General features: G+C 33.9%; 1 protein-coding gene and 1 non-coding gene across 2 annotated transcripts; both read right to left on the reverse strand.

Annotated features, from left to right (window-relative positions):
* Positions 1-15,211: 15,211 nt before the first annotated feature.
* Positions 15,212-18,556, reverse strand: ABCG11 (white-brown complex-like protein). Its single transcript, XM_078967543.1, has 9 exons — positions 17,843-18,556; positions 17,418-17,707; positions 17,177-17,348; positions 16,965-17,087; positions 16,752-16,880; positions 16,397-16,678; positions 16,046-16,318; positions 15,856-15,963; positions 15,212-15,720 (listed from the first exon to the last, which is right to left on the reverse strand). Exons 1-9 carry the CDS (start codon positions 18,239-18,241, stop codon positions 15,376-15,378), a joined length of 2,121 nt encoding a protein of 706 aa, XP_078823669.1. The 5' UTR covers positions 18,242-18,556; the 3' UTR covers positions 15,212-15,375.
* A 7,167-nt stretch (positions 18,557-25,723) lies between these two features.
* LOC145013537 (small nucleolar RNA R71) lies at positions 25,724-25,830 on the reverse strand. The gene has a single exon (XR_013665090.1). It is a non-coding gene; the product is annotated as a small nucleolar RNA R71 (small nucleolar RNA).
* Between the last annotated feature and the right edge of the window lie 201 nt (positions 25,831-26,031).

The raw sequence follows: 26,031 nt of genomic DNA on the forward strand, positions 1-26,031 counted from the left end.
ATTTGTCCCTACTATATGTAGTATAGTAAATCAAACTACAACAATCATTGCATTAATAGTAATAGTTTTACATGGTTTACAGTACAATACATCAAAGTAATACAAGTAATAATATGTGTGCAGCTTGGTACTAAACTATCTTCATCAAATGCTCCGGGAATGTACCTTTCTAATGCTGACCTGAGAATACAAGTTATTTAAAAAACGAGTATCAGCATTTTTACAAATGCTGGTGAGTTCATAAGTATTTAGTGTCATTTTATTCAAATAACTTTAATAAAAGTGGAAGTTTTAGAGTATCCATTAAATTAGTGTCTTTTCCCGAAAATCCTATATTTTCTTTAATAAAAGCAGTCTTCTACCAAGATTGGACGGAGTTATGTGGTAAAAAGTAGTTTTCCCTTAATCGCTATCATTATCAAAATACAGAATTTGATTATTAAAGAAAGCAAGAGAAATCAGGGAAATAACATATGCCTCAGCAGTGAAGACTGCTGACTAAGGCAAAAGGAATCATAGACTCCAGGAGAGTATCGAACAAACGACACGCCTGGCTCAGTCTAATCAAAGGGAGACACATACCCCAGATGGTACCAAATGAAAGGTACAACTAGCAAGGTCTAAAAACAGAGAATACAGACCCCAGACAGTATCAAATGAAAGATACAGCTAGTAAGGTCTAAAACAGAGAATACAGACCCCAGATAGTATCAAATGAAAGATACAACTAGCAAGATCCAAAAACAGTGTGACTCTGAGAGTGGGCATACAGTGTAAAATATAGTGTAAAATACCGTTACCTTAAGGCCATGAATTATAAGGTAACCTGGGATACTCGTAACCATACTAACCGACACTAGCGTACTTGACGCCCTGCAAGCGTCTATATGAACTATGACATTTGTCACCCCTTGGCTTGGTAGGCCGTGGACTGTAGCTAGCAGTCAGGGCGCGGGGGTGTCAATCCAGTATAGATCTATACACACAATGTCCGCTCTCCCTATAGGAGACTCTGGTTACCAACTAGACGACGGAGAAGGTCGTGTCCTGAAGATGCATCCCAAATAGTGGGTAGTGAATTTCCAATATAAGCGCTAGACTAGTAGTAGAGACTCATAACTGAACTGACTAATGTAAACCTATATGTCTATGCTTGTGTACCTAATATATAACTAATGATCAAATGACCTTCGGACGGACATCCAATCCCACCAGACCACATCTCAACGAAGAAAAGGAAATAGGGCGAACAAGCCTTCCTAAGTCCTTCAACCATTATTTATATGCATCTATACAAGCTTAGGCATACACCCAACTATGTTTGAGTGTGTAACAAGTGGAAACGTATCGTGAAGTATAACCAAATCGTGATGTATAACCGAATCGTGATGTATAACCGAATCGTGTGGAATAACCGAATCGTGAAGTGTAAGCGAACAGTGTGGAATAACCGAATCATGATGTATAAGTGAACAGTGTGGAATAACCGAATTGTGAAGTATAAGTGAACAGTGTGGAGTAACCAAATCATGAAGTATAAGCGTTTAACAAATATAAGTGTATCACGAAGTGGAAACGTTAACAAGTAGGAGTTTAAACTAAGTAAAAGCGAAATAGCAGTATCTAACAAGTAAGAGTATACGACGTGAAAGAGAACTTTGATGAAAACCTTGGAAAAACCTTTATACTTATGACAATCAAAACTTGGTATTCTATGGTAAAATAAGTTTGGAAACCTTTAGAAATTCTTTGGAAACCTTTCATAAACCAGTTTAAAATGAACTTTTATAAAACCGTATAAGTAAGAGTTTTGAACAAGTGAAAACATTTTAGAAAACCATTTATAGTATCCTACTCGGTAAAACAGTTTACAGTGTGGTAAATCCTTGTGCACGCGGATTATCAATCACATGTGATTGATATGATAACTGGCATGTTTAACTTGTATTCCCCCCCCCCCTAATAAAACATGTAAAACATTTAAAAGGTTCACTCAGGGGTATGAACTCACCTGTGTAAGTGGATCCGACGAAGGTGCCGGTTGGTTGCTCGGTGTCAAGTAAAGGCTTGGACACACTTAGTGACCTATTAACATATGATAATATATGTTTACATACAATTAGTACATATAATACCAATTAAACAAGTATACACATCCTAAAGTGCGGAAAACACTTTGATTAAGAGTTTGGAGTGTCCCGGTAACATTTAAAGGCTTGAATGGCTTAGGAATGGAGTTTACTCTCCAAGAGTAAACTCTATATATAGAGTTTACGGCCCTGGGACAACTCCCCATTAGTTTACGGCCGTAAACTTATGGTGGGAGTGTTCTAGGATCCTAAATGACCTTATATCACTTGTAGATTTATGTTAGGTCCAAATATAATGCATATGAAGGGATTTGAAGCTCTTAAGGGACGATTTGAGTAGTTTACGGCCCTAAACTAGGATTTTACGGTCGTAAGCTCCTACACACTCATTCTTTTGGTGTTTTAAGGTCTTAAATGATAGAGGGTAAATTCCTACGCATTTTTCTAAGTCAATTGGGGAGTTTAGGGCACCATTTAACCCCTTTATAGGATTTTACAGCCCAGGCACCCTTTCATGAGGGTTTTACAGCCATGAAATCCATACGGAGTTGCTTTAATCGAGTTTAAGGCCCTTAACTTGTTGGTGGTTGATTCTAGAATTCAATCTAAGGCTATTGGTGTGTTTAAGTGGCTTTTAAACACTCAAACATGAGTTTACTCCCCATGAAGAGGAGTTTATGGCCCAAGCATGTTCTTGGGCAGTAAAATCATGTTTACTCCCCAAAATGCTAGTCCAAGGTGTTCTAAGTCTGATTCCATAAGCCTACAAGCCATATCTAAGCCTTAGGGAGAATTTGGAGGGGTTTTGGGGTTTAAAACCCCATTAAATGGTGTTCACGGTCCAAGAGTGTTCTTGGGCCGTAAACACATGATTTTGTCCCTATTTTATGTTTTAAACACGAATTTTCATGCTAGGTAGGCTATACAACAAGTTAGGATAGTTTACCTACTTGTTTGGGGCTCGAAACGGACGATGTTTGACTCGAAATTAAGTTGTAGAGAGAGAGAGAATGGAGAGAGTGTAAAAAGTCTCCAGTGGACTCCACTCACCCTTATATAGGGGTTGGAGTTGGAGCTCAGTGGTATTCTACCCGATACTGCCGTTGAACGAGGTTTTTTGGTCGCACCCGATTAAACGGTCAAATTTTGACTTGGTGGAAACTAAAAAATTTCAAGGGGAAAATTGTAGTGTTTCTAATTTATTTCTACCATTACCAAGTCATTATAAAAGTCTCAAATTAATTAACCTCTTCCAAAAGGTTAACGGACAGTTTAAAAAAAACGAGGCTTATTAACGGAAGGAGTTAAAAATGACGGAATAAATTTCGGGCTGTCACAGATACTTTCACTAAGTCTGAACAAATTCACATTTTGAAAAAGACTGAAACTTCAACATCTGATGCTCAATCTAATTTTGCTTATATTGAAGATAATTATAACAATATCAGTGAAATTAGTGATCTTGAGGATGTTGATTGTTCTCAGTTGTCTATTATTAATGTTGCATCTTCATCTAAAGGGAAAGAAAAAGTTAATGATTTGTTCGTTAAGAATGATACTAAACAACCCTCAACTTCGAATGTTTGTGATTTGAACTTCGTGAAAATCAGAGACAGTCAAACAGATGATAGTGATGATGAAAAAGATGAGAAACATTCGAAGGAAAAGGTGTTTTCAAAGGAAGAAGAAATTCCTCAAATTGTAGTTGACGAGGTGTATGGTGATACAGAAAAGTATGAAAAAGTGTTGATATAACAAGGTGCTCATTACCTTGAAACAAATATTGTGGTGTATCCAATTTTCAAGTGTACAGATGATGTTGTGTTTCCAAACCAAGTGTTCGTAACAACTGCAAATGTTGAAAATGTCAAACCAGACTTCAAGAAATTGGTGGAACAAGACAATTTGAAAACATCAAATGAAGGTTCTTCGCTAATCAAAGCACAGTTGAAAACAATCTAACGAAGAATTCATATGTTTTTCAAAGACAAAAATCTCAGAGAAAATGGGTTGAAAAATCAAAACTTGAGAAAGAAGTCACCAAACCAATTTTTGAGGAAACGAAAAGTAGGGTCAAATTAAATTCAAAAGAATTCAAAGAAAAAATTGAAAAATTTTCGAAATAAAATAATGTTTCAAAAAGACAAGCAAGAAAGAAAATATTTTGGCAAACAATCGAGTCTCGAAAAACGTCACCTGAATTGTCGAAACCAGTTAAGTCTGTGAATTCAGACAATTATTCAGACAAAAAGAAAAATCCTGCTCATTCAAGCAAAAATGTGTCTGAATCAAAATCACCAAAATATATTTTCAAAGTGAAAAATTCATCTTTTTCAAAAGTAGAACAAGTTTATCGTCCAAAAAATCATACTAAGTTTGAAGTAAAAAAACCAACAAAGTTTTCGAAAGTGTCAAAACCTAACATTTCAAGCAAGATTTCAGATAATTCATTGAATTCTAATTCACCAAAGTTTTTTTCTCAACGTCAACATTTTAAATCAAGAATTGATACTTCCTATGCTGACTCATTTGTTTCAAAACCAAAAAGTGATTTTGTTCTTCAAAAGCCAAATTTTCCTAATCACACGAATAAACAAACATTGAAAGCTTCGCATGAAAAAAGGATAACTTCACGAAAGAATATTGATCACTGGCTCGAAGGAAGAGGAAGAATTTATCAATCAAGTAAATATTCGAAAGATCAAATCAAGGAAGCTTATGAAAAGTATGTAAATACTTCTTCAAATGGAAGTTTGTCATCAAAGGATTCGAATATCTTGGTAAAAGCATGGAAACCAATCACAAAAGCGAAGACCGAATAATCACAAACTCAGAATACGAAGGGTGATGTTAGTATACATACGAAACAAACAAAACCTTATGTTTCAATCCCTACACATAAAGATGTGGACATTATTAATAGTCTCAAAACTAAAGTTTGTGATCTAGTCAACAGTTATTCTTTCAAATCTTTGTTGAAATCTAATTTCCAAGGACCCAAAAAGCCTTGGGTACCTAAAATGTTACAATGATCGCATGTACTTTGTGACAAGCAATATGATAATAAATGGTACATTGATAGTGGTTGCTCTTGTCACATGACTGGGAAGAAGGAGAATCTTAGAGACTTTCGAAGCCTGAAAAATGTTGGAGTTGTTAAGCTTGAAAATAATCAAAAGTGACAAATCAAAGGATATGGAAAAATAAAGAATGGTCAATTCACAGTGAATCGAGTTGCTTATGTCAAAGGTTTACACCACAATTTGATCAGTGTATCACAACTTGTGGTCGACACTGGAAATCAAGTACTTTTTAACATAGAAGGAAGCATTATTTCGAATGTTTACACAAAAGAAGTTTTGATTAAATCCAAATGGAAGGGTGAAATGCTTACTTTCGACATCAATCCAATTGTGGGTAAACCTGATGTATGTCTTCTTTCGAAAGCTACATCAGATCTTAGCTGGCTATGGCATCGAAGACTTCCACATCTCAACTTTCGAAATATCAACAAACTTGTTGTGCAAGATTTGGTAAGAGGTTTACATGTACTTAAATTTGATAATGATTCTTTATGTGCAGCTTGTGAAGTTGGCAAGCAACATAAACAAGGTCATCCGATCACAATTGATTCAAAGATTGTTGAACCACTGGAGCTTTTACATATTGATTTATGTGGTCCTTCGATAGTTTCAACTCTCAACAAAAAACTATATATCTTAGTTATTGTTGATGATTTTTCCAAATTCACATGGGTTTATTTTCTCAGATTAAAATCCGAAGTGGCGCAAATCATGATTGACTTTATCTAGAAAATGGAAATTACCTTGAAAATGCTTGTTCGCAAAATCAAGAGTGATCATGGAACTAGGTTTAAGAACAATGTTCTTGATTTTTATTTTTAGTGGAAAAAGGCATTTCGCATAATTTCTCTTCACCATACACTCCGCAGCAAAATGGTGTAGTTGAACGAAGAAATCGATCTTTATGCGAAGCTGCCAAGACTATGTTGGCATATGCGAACTTACCACAATATCTTTGGGCTGAGGCAGTATCCACTGCGTGTTTTACTCAGAACAGATCTTTCATTCATCGATGTTTTAATATTACACCTTACGAAATTCTAAATAATCGGAAACCTAATGTAAAATTCTTTCATGTCTTCAGATGCAAGTGTTTTATTATGAATCTCATGGATAACCTTTCGAAATTTCAAGCTAAAGTTGATGAAGGGATTTTCCTAGGGTATTCGCATAATTCAATGGCATATCGTGTATTGAACAAGCGTACACGAAAAGTGGAAGAAACTTTTAATCTTACATTTGATGATTATTATATCAAACAATCTACACAACAATTTCAAAATCTTCCAATTTTGAAAGAAAATCAAGATGAATCTGAACCAATGCAAATGTTGGACATTGATTATGATTTGATATTTGGACTTTCAGATCATGCTGGAAATGCTGAAGAAAAAGCTCCGGATAATCATATCTCTGAACTTTCGAAGCTAACTGATGGCTCAACATCACCTCCTCAAGAAATAGGCGAAAGTATGCAAAATGATCTAATGGAGGGGGAGCATTTGGATTCGAACACTCTGACGGAGGGTGAGCATTCTTTCGAGGGGGAGAATGAGAGACAAAATGCTGATGTTGAGGGGGAGAGATTAAATGCTAATGATGAGGAGGAGCTATTACAAAATAATGAAAATTATCATGATGTTAATGATGTGTGTTCAATTGCAGGTTCAGATAATGATGAATTGTACGAAGACGAACCTTTGGACTTCGATCCAGCTTATCCACCAATGGACAAATGGACAAAAGATCACCCGAAGGAGCAAATAATTAGTAATCCACAAGAGGGAGTTTTAACAAGGGCTCAAATTCGTGCAAAGAATGAGGTATTAAATACTCATCAAGAGTTTTGCATGGTCAATATTTTTATCTCTAAATTGAACCAAAGATAGTAAAGATTACAATGGAACACTCAGATTGGGTTGTTGCAGTGCAATCTGAATTGTCTGAATTTGAAAGAAATAAGGTTTGGAGATTAATTCATAAGCCAAATAATGTTTCGATTGTCGGGTTAAAATGGACTTTCAAAAATAAACTGACAAAGATGGAAATATCATTCGAAACAAAGCCAGACTTGTTGTTAAGGGGTACTCTCAACAAGAAGGAATTGATTACGAAGAAACTTTTTCCCCTGTCGCAATACTCGAGGCGGTTCGTATATTTTTGGCTTATGCAGCTCACAAAGACTTTGATGTTTATCAAATGGATGTGAAGTGTGAATTTCTGAATGGAGAACTCGAAGAAACTGTGTATGTGGAACAAACTCCAGGTTTTGTTAACGAAGAACACTCTGATTATGTTTATATCTTAGATAAGGCAGTTTATGGTTTGAAACAAGCACCACGAACTTGGTATGCAACTCTTACTTCATTTTTGAAGCAATATAAATTTAAACAATGATCAGTTGACCCCACATTATTTCGTAAGAAAGTTGGGAATCATCTTATGTTTGTTCAAAATTATGTTGATGATATTATATTTGGCTCAACTGACCTTGCTTTGTCTAAAGAGTTCGAAGACTTGATGAAAAGTAAGTTCGAAATAAGCATGATGGGAAAAATTAATAATTTTCTTGGTTTAAACATTCGTCAAAGCAGAGAATGAATCTTTATTAATCAAGAAAATATACAAAGAATCTGCTAGAGAAGTTTGGGTTAACGAATAGCACAAAATTACGCGTTCCAATGGCAACTGGGATCAAACTAACTCCTTTGTTAGATAAACTCGCAGTTGATCTTAATTTATACAGAAGCATGATTGGATCTTTACTATATTTGACTGCTAGTAGACCTGATATCATGTTTTCTGTATGTAATTGTGCTAGGTATCAAGCAAATCCACGAGAACCACATCTCACTGCTGTAAAGAATATCTTTCATTATCTCAAAGGAACTCCTTCGCTAGGATTGTGGCATCCTTCGAATACAGTGTTCTTTATTCAAGCATATTCGGATGCAGATTTGGGAGGTTGTAATCTTGACAGGAAAAGCACAAGTGGAGGATGTCAATTACTCGATGGTAAGTTGGTGAGCTGGCAATCGAAAAAGCAGACATGTGTTTCAATCTCAATGGCTGAAGCTGAATATGTTGTTGCTGCTGCATGCACTTCACAAATAATATGGATTCAAAGTCAATTACGTGATTATGCAATTAACATGAAAAATGTTCCTTTATATTGTGATTCACAAAGTGCAATAAGAATTTGTCATAATCATGTGCAACATTCAAAGACTAAACATATAGCTCTTTCGTTATCACTTCTTCAAAAATCATGTGGAGGAAGGAAATATTGAAGTACATTTTGTGAAAACAACGGATCAGTTGGCTGATATTTTCACAAAATCTATGGATGAAAAATCGTTTGTATGCATTTTGGAAGTACTGGGAATGATTGATGGAAATTCAGTTCCATGCGAAATAGACAAACACTGATTACAAGAAAACGACAAAGAAAAATCATTAAGTGTTCAAAGGTTACTGTTCACAGTCAACTCTTCGAATGCTTCGAATTCGTATGATTGGTATTTTTATTAGCTTGATAAAACTTCGAATATTTGCAACGAGTACTTTTAATTGGTTTGTTCTTAATTTTTGAAAAATCAAAAACATCAAAAAGATTTTCTTATTATTTTGTTCTTAATTTTTGAAAAATCAAAAACAACAAAAAGATTTCGTTTCTTCTTTCTTTTTAAATACTATGTTGTAGATTTTCATGAAGATACAAAGAGGATAAGGCTTACAGTTCTAGGGTGAGGTACATTTATCATTCTATTCTTTGAATTTCAAATTTTATACTAGTTAAGATGTCCCTAGAAGCATGTTGTTGCATGTTGTCCGAAGCCTTGAAATGACTCAATGTTTGAAAGCCTTAATGAAATTTCCATACGAAGATTTCTTCCCAATTAGGCTTACATTCGCATTAGTTCACTGAGATACCTTACTCTTCTCACATAAGTTAAGAGTTTACTGTTTGGTCCTAAATAACAATGGTACATGTTCCTTCGTATACCAATCTTTTTCATATCAAAGTTCTTACACTATCACACACGAACACATATGTCCAAGAGGTTTCTGATTAAACAAATCGAAACTTAGATATATCAAAAATCTGTGTTTATGATCAAACATCATGAGACCCTGATGGAAGTGAAACCGAATTCAATTAAACTTTAAGGAATTGACGGGGAACTTAGTTCCAGATTTTAACGTAACATTTGTTTTTGTACCATCGTTCGAAACTCCAAATCATATTCATTTCTTATGCGAGGTCTTGATTAAACATTCGAAACCCATGATTTTTGTTACCCAACAGGATCCAGAATACAAATTTTTTCTTGAATATGATTTCAGTGTGAGTTTTATCTGAAATTCCATGTTACTTAAAATTTTTTCAAAGCAAACTTGTCACTGACTACATTGGTCAAACAAGTAATTTCTGTTACAATTACTCACCTTATGTTTAGGTTAATATGTAACGAAATCCATTAAACCACCTCAAAAGCCTTTTAAAAGAAGCCATTTGATACTTATTTACAAGTATTCAATTGTCATTCATGGGAAAATACATAATCTATTGATTATCTCTCTTGATAATTAACGAAGCAATCTTTGTCTGGGGTTTTAACTGTCTTCGTGTTAAATTAAATTTTTGACATCGCTGACTATCCAAATTTTTTTTGCTTCTTATCTTTATTCTTTCACACTTGACACACACGAAATCCTTGAGGTTCTGAGTAATACCAACTCAGGCTGATGATTTCAAAAATCTAGCAAATGAGTTTACTTTGAAACCATAAAGTAAAAGAGCCTTGACTCCATCCGAAGGGTTCCGACGGTTACTATTCTATTGGGGCAAACAATCCAAGCTGTTTGAAGGGACTGTTTTAATTCTGTGCGGGTTTTGAGGAGACGTGACAGTTACTTTATCACACATGGTTACTTTTTCATCATCATGACGCGGGTTTCTCGGTGACACGTCACAAATCATTAAATGCTTATCCCGCTTTGATTTCAAAATTCAGCGTTACATATAAAAGGGGATTCAAGGGTTCATTATCAGTTTACGCTTTCATATTCCCAAATTTTCTCTGATAAACATCCAACTCTCAAACCCTAACAATGGCGACTGCTAATCTTGATGCAACTTTGTCTCACCCACCGATGATGTAACCTCATTGCCGATAATTAAGATTCAAGGAACAAATTATCAAGTTGAAGTAAATGTCTCTCACTACCCTGAAGAACTGAAAAATGCTTATTTTTGCTCTGAAAAGTTCCGTATTATCAAAAGCTATGTTCAACTCATTCTCTGTTCCTCTATCATGGTTGTCTTAAGCTGGATCAACAGCAACTTACTCTAAAGCCTTGGATGCAGTGTTGTTTAATCTTGTGACTGATAAGAAGGTTAGACTTTCAAAGAAGCTTTTCTGCCAAATTATCAAGATACCTAATTCTCCGCCATACGTCGCTTTTACATTCCCACAAATTGTCCACATGTTCAATGAAATGGGTCATCAACCCCAATTGGCAAAGATCAGTGATTTCAAGAAGTCAGGACTTCCGAGTGTTTGGAATTTTTTGTTCGGCATTTTTCTCAGATGCTTGACCGGAAGAACTGTTGGGTTGAATAAGGGGCGGATGGAAGTTTATGCGATGGTTGCAGGTCTATACTACGATCTTCAGGTTGATTATTCTACTCAATTATGGAAGGAGTTCTTGAAGAGTATAGAGAACACAAATGCTATTCATGGCATTTCGTGTGCTCGATATTGGAGTTTGATCTTACAATATTTTTATGAGAAGGAAGGAATTTTGGTTCCAACAGATGAAGAAAAGGTTGTGTTTCATGTTTATAGTTGTCCGAAGGATGCAGCTGACGATACTGATGAATTTCCATTTGTTGCTCGCATTTCGGATGCTATGCTGAAAAGGGTTCATCCCACCAACACCATTCTCATTACTTACTTACAAACAATTGATACTTCTGTTGAAATCGGGGTTCTTTTGGGTAGAGAAAAAGAAAAAAAGACTAAACGTTCGAAGAAGGTTGTTGTTGAATCTTCTAAGAAATGTGTCAAAGAATCTACATCAACAAAGAGTCTGAAGAAAGTACCAATCTCAGAAGCCGAGCCAATCCAACCAGAAGTTGTTGTTGCTGATACCCCTTCGACTCAAAAGGAAATCATTCCTTCGAAGACTAGTGTTTTTCGAAAAATCAAGATGAAGTCCAAGCATAAGAGTCGATCACCTCTTACGAATGTTGTTCGCAAACCACAGGTTTCGCATCAAGGTGTTATTTTTCATGAAATTCCTGCCCCTGCTTCACCATCTTCTAAGAAGATAAGGGCCTACAGACATGGCCAAACACATATCGAAGAAGAAGAAGAAGAAGAAAGGTAGGGTGATTATTTCGTCAAAGTCTACTGCTGATGAAAATGAAACAATTCCGGAGACACCGGAAGCTGACCTTCAGAAAGATACCTCTCATATTGCATCAACTGATGTAACATCACCTGAAGTTTTGATTTCCAAGATAGTTTCATAGACAGGTGAGAATCTAAAACAACACGCGGCTACAAAATCAACTCTACTAATCACTTCTAGAAGATGCATAAGAGAGAGTAGTTGTTGGATCCAAAGTCTCAAGTGAAGCACCACAACTTCAAGGTTCCTCCTTTACCACCAAGATCACCAAAATGACTCTCCAAGCTTCAAAATACACTCACACACTTTAGGGTTTTGAAATAGGGATGGAGTTTGGAGTTAAGGAAGTGTGTGTGGCTATAATGATACTTAAATAGGATCCAAACCCTAAAATTTATGGTTTGCACCTTGGCTACGTACACCCAACGTACGCAAGCACTGCCTAAAATTACGAAAATGCTCCTTGGGACTAAATTTTCAAACCATATTCAAAGCAAAGGTCAAAAATGGAATACATGGAAATCAAGATGTTACACATGACACGACTATAGCATAAAAAACATAAAAGACATTAAACAAAACTACACATTATTCTTAACCATGGCGATGACTCTAAATGAACATAATGCAAATTCAAATGATACTAAAGAACCAACAATTTCATGATATTGTGACATATCCATCTTCCATCACCATCTATATCATCGTTTTTCACTTCCTTGTAGGCAAGATAATCGGCAACATCCAAATGTTTCATTTCTAGTTGATCTTTGGAAAAATAATTTTGAACAAAGTTTGTTTCTACATGTTTTCTTTCTTTAGACTTTAGAGAAGCTTGATAGAGATTAAAAAAATTCTTTGGAGTGTCACATGTACGAGACGAATGACTGGTCATTCCACATTGGTGACAAAAAATTTCAACTTTCATTTTGCCTTAACAACTTTTATCATTAGGATGTGGGTTTTTGTTATTTTCTCACTTCTGGTGGTTTCTTTTATCTTATTATTGTTGGGATGATAATTATAATGGCCTCCACCACATCCATGACCTCGGCCACGACCATGGCCACAATCAGGGTTAGACTCGTGACCATTATAATTATATGATGTTGCATTCACCTTAGGTAATATAGTAGAATTGTTCGGACGTGATTGGTGATTTTTCATTAAGAGCTCACTATTTTGTTTAGCCATAAGAAGACATGATATTAATTTACAATATTTTTTAAAACCTTTATCACGATATTGCTATTGTAGGAGCATGTTAGTGGCATGAAAAGTAGAGAACGTTTTCTCTAGCATGTCTTCATCAGTTATAGTCTCACCACATAGTTTTAGTTGGGAAGTAATTTTGAACATGACTAAATTATAATCACTCACAGATTTAAAATCTTGTAGCCGAAGGTGTAACCAATCAAAACAAATTGTAGGAAGTATCATCGTTTTTTGATGACTATACCTCTCTTTCAGATTATTCCAAAGATCAATTGTATCATTGACAGTGAGGTGTTCAACTTTTAATCCTTCATTAAGATGACGGCGAAGGAAAATCATTTTCTTAGCCTTTTCTTGGTTTGATGCTTCATTTGAAGGGTTTACATCTTTTATGGTGTTTCCAAGACCCATAGCATCAAAGTAAATTTCAAAATCAAGGATCCATGATAAATAATTTTTTCAACTAATGTCAAAAGCCATAAACTCATGTTTGGTAAGCTTTGCCATAGTGAAAGTACTAATCAAAATAAAGAGTTGTATGTTAGGCGATTGTTAGTTAAGAAGTTTCATAAAATTACTTGTGAGCATTATACATGTTAACTTATATATATATATATATATATATATATATATATATATATATATATATATATATATATATATATATATATATATATATATATGTATGTATGTATATATATATATATACATATATATGTGTATATATATATATATGTGTATATATATATATATATATATGTATATATATGTATATATATATATATATATATATATATATATATATATATACACACACACACATATACCTGACAATGACAAGAGCGACAAGAAGTTGGAGCTTTATTGTAGAGTCGTGTTATAACGTGTATTATAGAGTAAAAAAAAGATATGAAAGTGTAGAAAACTTTTATTCTAATATTTGCGATGAAATCGTCAACTGTCTGATACATATAACTCACTATTTATACTACCAAAATAAGATGAAAGATGAGTTGTAATATGAATTCACATTATGATGGTATTACACTTATAAAACTCAATAAAATGGTTGTCACTAATGCTAAATAATGATGGGGAGTTATAGGCTAAATGAGTGATCTAATGATCATTCACAAACTAATATTTTTTAACAACCTATTGTTTATAGTGGTCTGTTGATTTTGACCGGGGAAATCTGTCTTCAAAGAGATCCTCTAAAAGTTTCTCTCTATTTAATATCTTGTTAATATCTTGTGTTATATGTGATCTTACAAACAAGAAAACAAAACAACCAAAAAAAAATTGTGTCCTATTTAGATAGTCCATAGCCAACTAGGACTAAAAAATATTTAGGTGTCCATAACCACTACCGATTAAGGCTGTGTTTGACGCACCACAGCTAGCTGATAAGTTAGCTTATTTTTCAAGTTTTTTTATGTTGTCGTGTTTAGTAAGCCAAAAAGTAGCTTATAAGCTAGCTTTTTGAAAAGCTACTTAGACTAGCTTTTTAGGAGCTTTTTTAAAATTTTCCAAATACACCCCTTAATTAACTATAGAAACACATACTCTTACATGTCCTTTTATGTAATTTTATATATTTCAACTAGTTTTACCAAACGTTATTTTTTATCAGCTAGCTTTTCAGTTATCAGCTATCTTTTTATTTAGCAGCTAGCTTTTCAGCCATCATCAAGCTTTTCAGCTAGTCCGCCAAACATAGCCTAAATTAAATTTTGTGGCTTCTAAATATATTAAATGATTTAAATTTAAATATCCTTGGAATAACGACTTTTGAATGGCATTGTGAAAAGATTTCCATGGTGTGTTTAAAATTGTTGAGTTGCAAACATATTTTGCCAAGTCTTATCCTTTGGGCTGCAACATTCTTTATGCTTAAAACTAAATTTAATGGATGTCTTCCAGGCCAAAATTGAAGGGATGTTGAAAGGAATAACTGCTCGCTTTTTATTTCCTTTCTAGGCTTTTGGGTTTGATAAAGACACCGTGTAATATCTGAGTACGATGGAATGCTAAATCGGCCCGCAATGCTCCTAACAAATTCATGCATAAGCCCAAGTTTGTTTTTATATTCCGTATTCGGTAATATGTGTGGGTCAATTTTGCATACAGTAATAATTGGACACGGCGCTTGAAGCTTTGAAAAATATAAAATACATGAAAACTAATAGTTCATAAAAATTATTTGAAATAAAAGAATTTTTTTCTTTTGAAAAAAAAAAACTAAAAACTTAGACTATTGTAGGAAACTTTTTCTTTGTTTGTAATTTTTTTTAAAAGAGAAGCTCAATGCCAACATACCAATAATAAAAACAAAAGCTCTTTAATTCGACCATTTAGCAGACAATTACAGTATGTACGTCAGCTGGGGCCCAAGACCGAATAGGAATGGAATATCGTAGGGTTGATTGCAGTTGCAGGTAAATATAGTAGCAGTACAAAATGCTTAAATTCATGGTAAGTAAATATAAGGGAGTATAATCAATTTAATTGTTGACTTAATATTGCAAACACGAAATGCAACTACAAACTCACGGATGATGGTTCATCTACCTCTTCCTATGATCGGCCACATAAGTCCTTAAGGAAGGTGATTGAGTGAGACCATACGGGGCCACTGTTGTATTCATCTGGCCTCCGTTCTTTTGCTTCATCCTTTTCCTTGCCAAGTAGCCTCTAACCCAAGGCGTCAAGTCTTCATTGATCTTTATCATGAAGAAAAAAATAATGCGGTAGACGATAATCATACTAAATATAACCCCAAGGTCAATCCATTTTGATCTCGACACTGTGATTTGGAAAACATATTCCAAAATATATTCCCCTGGAATCTTTGGTAGGTCGGGTGTTTGGTTGTCAAACATCAACCCAACAAGATCGTTCTGGTATTGCCCCTGAACAATGAGAATAATAATAATAATAAGATTATAAGATTATATATAAACGATCAGAATCAGATCAATCTGAGGCTCAGGGTATATACGGTATTTCACAACACAACGCATGGCTTGAAAGAGTACTGTACGTACCTGAAGAGCCCAGAAGTGGAAACTGATGTACGACATAGGGTAACGCCAGACAGGTTTAGGGATGTCATTAGGGAGTCGGAAGTAACCGGATACCAACATGAATATACCCTGCATGCATTCATCGATCGTGTTTTAGTATGAATTAAGATAAAAACTAATTAAATTTATGAATCTGTTAGCTAAAATTAACCTGAATTCCGGCCCCAATGATGATGCCCATGAGGAAGTTGGGAACGACGCTAGCGATGGCCATCATGAGGCTTTCAACAACGGTGACACTTGAATACAGACACAATACGAAGAAGAGATAATGCACAAATCCAGGGTGAAGACGAACCATGTAGTAGCATATTGTTCCAGAGATAAACGTGATTAGTATCAAAAAAGGCATCGCGGATATGGTGTTGCTGATCACAAACGCAGTCACACCATAATGACCGTTCAGTCGTTCTCTTTGAAAAACCTGCAATAATAGTACTATTAATATTCATACATGGTTTATGCATATATGAGTATATATATATGTTAATTAATTTTTGACCTTCATATCTTCGACAAAGGAAGGAAAGCCTCCGATTGACATGAACGTGACAAAACCAAAGACAAAGGAGGCACATGCTCCTCTTGCTAGAATTGAATTGTAGCCTGTTCCAACGTTGAAATAGATGGTTCCGATGCAGACAGTGACCAAAACGTATATCACCAGCCGCAACCAGTAGTAACCAAAGTCCCTTGACATGTTAACAAATGAACGTTTCGTCAACATAAACGACTGCATCAAGAAACTAGCCTGGCTGCCTCCCGAATCCAAAACCGTTCCTTTCTGCATCCATCCATCAGTAAATTAAATTAAAGCTACACATGTTTGTTTTCATAATTACAAAACTAGTACTTACGACTTTTGACATGTTCTCTACTCTCTCATTTGCTGAGTAACAATACTGAGAAGTACGATAGTAGTCGGTAAGCGCTCGAATAGCTTCGGCTGTTGTTACTTTCTCCAAAGGGTCATCGCTCGCTTCAAACTGATCCATATCATTCAAAATCAAATTCTTATGGGTATATCAACTGGCTTCAATAATAATTAATTAATGAACCAAATACCATACCCTTAGTTTCATGGACCCTTTCAGGGTGGCCTTCACTTTGTCGAAATCGGAATTAATGCACCTAAGAAAATGATCTGAAGGGTTTCGAAGAGCCGGGCATGGAAAACCAGCTTGCGAGAAAAACTGCAAATTAAGTAATGATATAATTAATCATCTACTCTATACATGATATATCTTTTTTCCTTTTGAAAAAATAAAAGGTCGAGTCTTGCCTCGTAAGCTTCGGAAGCAAGACCGAAGTAAACGGTTTTTCCTCCGGATAGCAGGTACAAACGGTCAAACAGCTCGAAAACTTCACTGCTTGGTTGATGAATTGAAGCGATTACTGTCCTGCCATCTCTAGACAGGCCTCTTAACGTCTGAGTAACAAAGAACGCCGAAGCACTGCGGAAAATAAATCACGAACGAAATTAAGCAAATTGCTTCTTTAATTAAATAATTAATTATACGTACCTATCAAGGCCGCTGGTTGGTTCGTCGAGGAAAAGCAGTCTCGGTCTCATCAAGATTTCCAGGGCAATGCTAACTCGACGTTTTTCACCGCCGCTAATACCACGCAAGTGCCAGTTCCCGATTACTGTATCCGCGCAGTCTTGGAGCCCCATTTCTACGATGGTGCTCTCCACCAATGCTCGTTTCTCCGACCACGGCATCTTATCCGGGAGCCTTAGTCTTGCCGAGTATGAGATTGTCTCACGAACCGTAAGTGTTCCGATTAGGTTGTCGTCTTGTGTTACATACGCCTATATGTATATGTATGTAAATCAATCGCTAATAACAAATACTAACTAAAAGCACACACACACACTTTGAAAACAAGTTAATTAATTTATCGTCATTAATTAAAAAAGTAATTAGTTTAATACTAATAGACTTACAGCAGTGCCAAAGGAGAGCTTGGTTTTACGGCCATTAAGGAACACATTCCCTGAAAGGAAAGCATTGGTTGCAAGTCGACTGGAAAGAGCATCGAGCAGCGTCGACTTCCCGGAACCAGAAGGACCCATAAGCGCAGTAAACGTTCCCGGCTCCGCATATCCCGTCAGTCCTTCCAACACATTCTGAGTCTCTCCGTTGCTCAGCGTCACCATCACAGTCAGATCCTTCCACGCCAGCCTTGCCGACACATCTCCCACCATCTCTACGCTCGTTTTCTCTTTCCAAATCGTCTCGCTTAACGGACTCAGCCCTCCAACCACCATCCCGTTCCCCGTCGGTTTGTTCGCTTCTATCTCCATCATCACTACCTCACTATTCGAAGATCCTTTGTTTGTCATCTTAATTCGTCTTTATAAATTTAATAACAGCTCAACTCAACACAACAGATCGATCGATCGATGATTGTTATAATATTTCAGTGGGCTTAATTTCAAGTTGCAGGATATATATATGATTCAAGAAAGATGCCCATTCGTTATGAGCGGAAGAGAAACAGGGGAGGATCTTGTGAGGAACTGAAAACGGAAGAAATGTGTTGTGTGTGAAGGTGAGAAGGTGAAGGAAGAATTGTTGTGAATATGGTTTTGTTTGACTGGTCGAGCAAAAGCATGCTTTGAAACAAGAGGGGACATATCAATATTATCACTGCAACAAATTCCAAAATTCATAAATACTTTTAGATGATATATAACAACATAATTTGTCTTTTTACATATTTGTCCTAACAGAAAAAGATATTAAAATTTACAAATTAGATCTTATATATACATTATTTTTTATACTAAGAACATTATATAATTTACCTTTTTAATGTTAGCATTTAACTTAATTAAACCCATCAATATATCTTATTTTATAACCTCAAAAATTATCAAAATTAAGTTATCCTAACATTGTAGACTCAGTATTGTGAATAATCATAGAAGTTTTTTGTTGACTTATCGAGTATTATTTATATTTATATATATACTAAGATTATTTTGTTATCATATTTATTTTAAGAAAAACCTTCAATAAAATCCTAAAGTTTTGGTCCAGTTTACATTTTAATCCTAAATTGATTTGTGTTTACGAAAAAAAAATCCTAAAAACCAGCAAAAATTTGTATTATCATCCTTTTTGACCGGTTGTAATTGGTAACATATTTATTTGAGACCATTTTATAAACTCACTCAAAATATTAAGATTTTTTTGCAAACAAAATTATTAGAATCGATCAAAAATGATCAAAATGCAGAAAAATCATAATATTTTTGTTTGCAGAAAGTCTTAGCCTCCGTTTAATAGTTTTTATCCGGGAAAGTGATGTTTGGAAAAGTGTTGTATGAGAAAGTTTTCTAATTGGAAAAGAAATCATGTTATTTGATTGTATATCTGATTGACTGTGTTGAATAATGAAAAATGACAATATTACTCTGTTGTTCTATACTGTGATGAATGATGTTGTTGAATAATTATAAAAACATACAAATTGTCATACAAAATCAAAATTACACAATAATCATTTAAAATCCAACTAAAATGTCGATTAAGTTGTTTTTAGTTTATTTTAAAATTAATGTTACGTCGTTATTCTTTCTAGCAAATAAATTTTTTTTTATAACTTAACATATGATTCTTGATTCAGTTCATGTCCAATAATGGTGAGATGGATGAATTTTTTCAAAATATATTAAGATGATGGTAGTGTTGTCCAAAAAAAAAATGAATCCAATAAAAATGAATTAAAAAAATTAACTAAAAGAAATTAATAATCCAATAAAGTAATATTTATTAATATATAAATATTATATATTTACAAATAATATTTTTTTAATATATAATAATCCAATAAAAAAAGAATTAATCCATTAAAAAGAAATAAAAAATAATTATTTAAAAGAAATTAATACTCTAATAAGAAATATTAATAAATAAATATTATATATTAAAAATAATATTTATTAATATATAATAAATCAATGAAAAAGAAATTAAAAAATATTTAAAATAAATTAATAATGCAAGAAAGAAAGAGACGAAGTTTGAGGCACAATTGTATTTCCAACCTATTCAGCCAGAAAATATGATTTTTGAGTTTTCTGAGAAAAACATATCTTATCGTAAAAGACTCGTTTTTTTATGTATATCAAACAGTCTTTTCGGTCCATTCAGGCAGAAATATTTGTTTGAACCTGGAAAGATATCTATCAAATGAGACATTAACATTTTGTATCAGTTTACGAAATAATTCAAAATTAATTTGTTACCGGTTCCAACCGATCAGAAATTGTCAAAATGCAAATTTTTGTTGGTTTTTAAAACTTTTTCGTAAACAAAAATTAATTTGTGACTAAAACGTAAAGTGATATTTCCTTTATTTTAAACAATCTAACTTTTTTCTTTTTCAAATTGCTAAATATAAAATTTTATTTTATTTAAAGGGTTTATTTTTTGTACTATTAATATAATATATTTAATTTGTAATTCAAATTTTGTATTTAATACAAAACATAAATCAAGATATCAAATAAACTAAGAAAAAAATTTAGGATTATTTTTCAAAATAGTTGACAAGATTTAAATATATTAAATATAACTTAAATCGAAATGACATATTATATTTATAAATTTTTCTAAATGGGTTACAAATCAATTAAGAATAACAAATAAAGCTAACATAAAACTATAAATACAACCAAATCGAGTGTAATGACCATTGATTGACATGATTCCACTAAATCTCTTTTAAAATTTTTGGCTTTGCAGTGGAGATTGATCGACATGATTCCACTAAATCTCTTTTAAATTTTTTGGCTTTGCAGTGGAGATGGCTAATTGTATTTAACTTTTTTTATATATAATTTTAACTAAAACAAATCGATATCTTTTTTTATATGATGTTATTTTTATGGTAATATAGTTTTGTCTCATGTAACTCGTAAAAATATAAAATATATTAGACCACTCGCTTAGTTGATACTTATATGTAATATAAGATTGATGGCATTTAATTAGTAAACTCAAATATGATGTTGAATTTAGTAACGAGTTTGGTTCATAAATGTTTAAATACATTTTAGCTAATTATATATGTAGTTTCAATGTGTTCTCATAATGATCTTGGTTAATATATTTATATCATAAGAATTTTTTTTATTGCAAGTATATTAGGTATCTAATAGTTTAGGATAGTGTTCGGAAACATGAAAACAATCACTTAAGTTAGTCAATTGTTTACTTAAGCATAAAAACTAATATTTTATACTTAATAATGACTTACTTATGTAAAAAAACATACATACATCAATAATTTATATTATTTTTAATTTATATCTGTCGATTGTGAAACCAATAAATTCGGACGTCTAGGTGTCGCGTAAGCCCATTTTATTTATACTCCTATTTAAGTAAATTTGGCTTATGAAGACTGAAGGGCATAGATGAGATGGGGCCCACTTAATCCCTTTGGAACAGCTACCAATGAAATTCATTGGGATAATTTTGTAAAAACCACTCTTGTTCCTTGTTTTTTTTTTTTTAATTATTCTCATAAAAGCAACACCTAACATTTTCATTTTTTTTTTTTTTTTTTCATATTTATCTATAGCATCAGTAGGTTATAATTCTTTACAGTTTAGACGGGTTACTAAAGCAATAACTTCGGGGTACGACTTTCTTTAGAAGGAATATTATTGTTCATTTAGCCTTTGTATATATAATTAAAGTTTAAGACTAAGATTTTGTAACATAGAGTGTTGAATATTTTTGGAAAAAAAGAATAAGTCGTTTAGAAAGCCCAAAATAACATTGAATATGCGTGCACTGCTCCTGGATATGGATAGGCATATTCATAGCATGCTTTAATTCAACTTTCCAAACCAACTGGATTTCAGCCATTGTTAATTTGCTGTTCAATGTTTTTTGGCCCCGTCAACCTTTCCTTCCGCCAATCAAGTTTGGTCGCCATAAACATCATCACAACTCATTTTCATATTATAACTAACTCCCAAATAAATAAGGGGAGGTAAGCATGATGGAAATACAAACACAAAACAAACCCTGGACCTCAAAATATCATCATTTTACAAACTCGGTAATTAAAATATATGACATTTCTAACAATACTAATTTAAATTTTCACAATTTTGGTACTTAATAATAAAAAGTAGAAAGAGAGTTGATATCCATGCTTAAGTCATAGGTTCAACCTTGTCGTCGCTCTATCCATATATATACATACTCTTCATGACTCATATCCATTTCACACGTCAATTCGATAACAAATCTTGTCTTCAATATATCATGTATATATTTATCACAATTAAGATATTTGTCATTATATTATAAACATACACACGTATATAACCATAATTACCAATCTTTACTACTAAACTAGAGTTAATTGTCATTTAGTGAAGTGTCTAATTGTCAAAGTGAAAAACTTTTTATAGGTCTTTAATTGAGGAAACTCATTAATACTCACCCATCAACACCACGACTACTACCACCACCACCGTCTACCTCTTCAATTGCAGCTTGGTTTTTTGGTAGGGGCATTTATGAGGGACAGGTAGATGTTGGTGGGTTGCATTTATTTCAATAATATCTCAAATCCAATTCAACTTCACATGCTCCATTCCCTTTATCAAATCAGAGTTTTCAGCTTCCACATTTCTTATGGATTTTTATTTAAAAACTTTTAAATACCTTTTTTATGTTATATAAAATTAATATGATAAATGTGATTATAAAAATTATATTAAAATAAACGGACTTCGATGCTTCTTCTAATACATTTTAGACAATTTTTTTACCTTTGTACTTGTAGTAATTTTTATGGCGGTATTCTTACCTTTACATATGGAATCTTTCAAAATATTAAAATAAATACCTTTTTTTACGTATCTGTTTTAGCCAACTTTCTAAATGGAATCTTTCAAAATGTAAAATTAAATATAAAGTAAATGAACTATTAGAATTTGTTAGGTAATAAATTGTGATTTATACTTTTATTTTCTTAACCTATTATAATTCTTGGTCTAGGATAGAAAACACCACGTTTTAGTGTTGATTGGACCGAAATCGCATGTGATTTCGGTTAAGCCTTATATTGTTTTGTTTGAGTTTTGGGTTTGGGCTTGGTTATTAGGTCTAGATATAAATACTGTCATTTATGCCTTGTAAAGGGTGTTGGACGTTCTTGGGACTGTCATATGCTAAGAACGTGATTTGGAGAGATCTAGAGAGAAACCAATGTGTAATCGGAATCTTATGTACTGGAAGAGTGATCAATAAATCGTGTGCATTGAAGATTAATTACTTGTTCTTATTCATATTTATCTTGCATTATACATTTTGATTGAGATTCTGCACCATCAAAGTAAATCCGATTGATTCCTAGGAGAATTCGGGACTTACAAGTTATATCAGAGTTTGGATCAGTATCAATTAGGGTATTGCAAACGGTTTTTCTTGGAGTTTCTTGGTGTTTTTTATTTATATTTTTATGAAATTTTGACCATTGTTCTTCGTGTTCTTCATATTTTTGAAGTTTTGACCATTGCATATCATGGACAAAAGATACTTAAAAGTGTTTGAATTATGTTTTCAGTCCAAAGGTGAAGCTCGGAAGCAAAAGGAAGCAGGAGAAGCGGTTGGAAGCTCGGGAAATGAACAAAAAAGAAAACCACCAAAAACAACACCTACTCGGCAAGTAGGGTTGACTACTCGGTAAGTCCGGTCGAAGGATCGAGAAGATAAGGAGAAAATAAAGACTCTGTGACTTACCGTGCACGGGAATCAAGTGATGGACTCGGCGAGTCGATTTGCATCTATAAAAACGGCTGCTCAGATCGACATTCAATATTCTGGAACCCTTGGGGAGAAGCATGCTGCGAATCAGAGCCAGGAGAGATCTGAAGAATGAAGATACAACCTAGAATTCAATCCCGAAGGAGATTTGAGGCAAAATCTACATCATTCTACTTAATCTTTTGTTTTCCATTATGGCTAGACAATTAGAATTCATTTTTATGCTGTTAATCACCTCAATCATGAGCTAAAACTCTTAAACTTCTGTTTGGGGATACAATATTGATACTATGGATTGATTATTTATGGTAAGATTAATTCAATGTTGGTGATTTTGTTGATCTTAGCTTGTTAAAGAACCTTGTGTGTGAATAATAACTATTTTTCCGTTAATAGGAAGATAATTAAATAGTATGAACATCTTTTAATTGTTAACCTCATATACTTATGTGACCACTTCATCATATGATTAGGATTAATGAACATGAAACTAGAATTAATAAGAAAAATGGGTAAATTCATGTATGAGCTTGTGTGATGACCATCAACAAGAAGTCAACTAAAGGACCAAATTAGTTAGTTATTACAAGTCTAAATTAACCCGAATAAATAATCTAGTGAATTAAATTCAATTAGACAACTGGTCACTGTTTGAGTTAGTTTGTTCTCGAAGGATTAGTGCAGCGAACATGAATCTAATCACTTGAATCGGTAACCAATAGAAGAATTAATTCATTGCACTATTGCCATAATATCAACCATATGATCAATTGAGTTGAACTAAACAAAAGTCCTTCCCATTATTGAATTTAGTTGAATCTTTGCTTTTCTAGTTTTTAGTTTAAGTGATAGTTAGTAAGTTTCTAGTCTTGTAAAACTAGAGAAAACCCCTACTTATTAATTAATTTAGATAAAATTAGTTTTTAGTTTTAATTTACCGTTCCCTGTTTTCGATACCCTACTTATTTAGCTTTACCACAATCGATAGGTCTACTGCCTTTGTGTGTTTTTTTTATAATTAAAAACTAGATTTAAAACTAGTTAAGTCCACACACATCAAGTTTTTGGCGCCGTTGCCGGGGAACGGTTCTAAATTAGCACTAATTTCTATTTTTATCGATCCTTTGTGTGGGATTTATCTCACACAAAGTTAATTCTTAGGTAATTTAGTAGTTAGTATAGGTTTTAATAAATATCCGTTTTAATAGTTAATTAGAAAAAAATTTCTGTTTTTGCCTTGAACTCGCCGAGTGCACTCGTGACAACTCGGCGAGTCCATCGCTGTAACAGTTTTAATTTTTATTTTATTTTTGCTCTTTTTACGCATTTTTTTTTGTTTTGCTTGCAGTTGTTTCATGACCCGAGGATCTGATACACCTCTGGTCCCTCCTCTAGAAGACCCGGAATCCGCACTAAGGAGGAACAAAGGAAAAGCTGTTGGAGAATCCGTTTCTTCAAAGAACTCGCCACTAAAGAACCTCAAGTCCGTTTTCAGCAAGAAGAAGAGCAGCAAATCAGGAGCATCCAACGCCTCTTTATCAATCAAAGACCCGATTAAAGAAGACATCGAGTACGAGACCGAGGGAGAAGAAGATCTCACTTTCGGGTACGAATCCGACTTTGAAGACTATTTAGGTATCACTATGGCTAATATCGATGAAATCCCCATGGGGGAATGGAAGAAGAGGATGTGTGAAGACACCCGATTGGGACTTATGCAACCCGCAATTCCCGCTATTGCTACGTTCGAACTAAAGGGCCACATACTCGCTCAACTTAAGGAGATTCCTTTATATGGAAAAGACCACGAAGATGCTTACAAGCATTTGGATGAAGTCAATGATGTAGCGGATTACTTCAATACTCCAAATGTGCCTCACGAGACTCAGCTACTTCGCATGCTCCCAGTTACATTCAAAGGTGCTGCAAAAGACTGGTTCAAGTCACTCCCTCCCGGGTCAGTCACCACATGGGCTAAAATGAAAGAAGAGTTCATAGACAATTTTTGCCCATCTTCTAAAATAGTCAAGTTAAAGAAGGCTATTGCTAAATTTGAACAACAAGCTGGGGAGTCACTTTATGAGGCGTGGGAAAGGTACAAAGGTCTTCTCAGAAATTGCCCACACCATGACCTTAATAGCCAACAAGAGGTCTCCATCTTCTATGATGGAGTCAATGTCACCACAAGGCAGTTATTTGATTTGCAAGGCCCGCTCACAAGGAAGCCACCCCTAAAAATCAAAGAATTAATTGAAGAATTCTCTAAACATTCTAGAGAATACCACAACCCAAGAAATGAAGTAAGTCGGGGGGTAGTGAACTCAGCCAATGATGG

The sequence above is a fragment of the Lactuca saligna genome, chromosome 8 (assembly GCF_052625555.1).
Source record: "Lactuca saligna cultivar CGN05327 chromosome 8, ASM5262555v1, whole genome shotgun sequence".
NCBI lineage: Eukaryota > Viridiplantae > Streptophyta > Magnoliopsida > Asterales > Asteraceae > Lactuca > Lactuca saligna.

Coding starts and splice junctions, on each gene's coding strand:
- ABCG11 (XM_078967543.1), bottom strand. CDS start 18,241: ATGACAAACAAAGGATCTTCGAATAGTGAGGTAGTGATGATGGAGATA. Junction 17,708..17,842: donor AGCTCTCCTTTGGCACTGCT/GTAAGTCTATTA, acceptor ATATACATATAG/GCGTATGTAACACAAGACGA. Junction 17,349..17,417: donor CCAACCAGCGGCCTTGATAG/GTACGTATAATT, acceptor TATTTTCCGCAG/TGCTTCGGCGTTCTTTGTTA.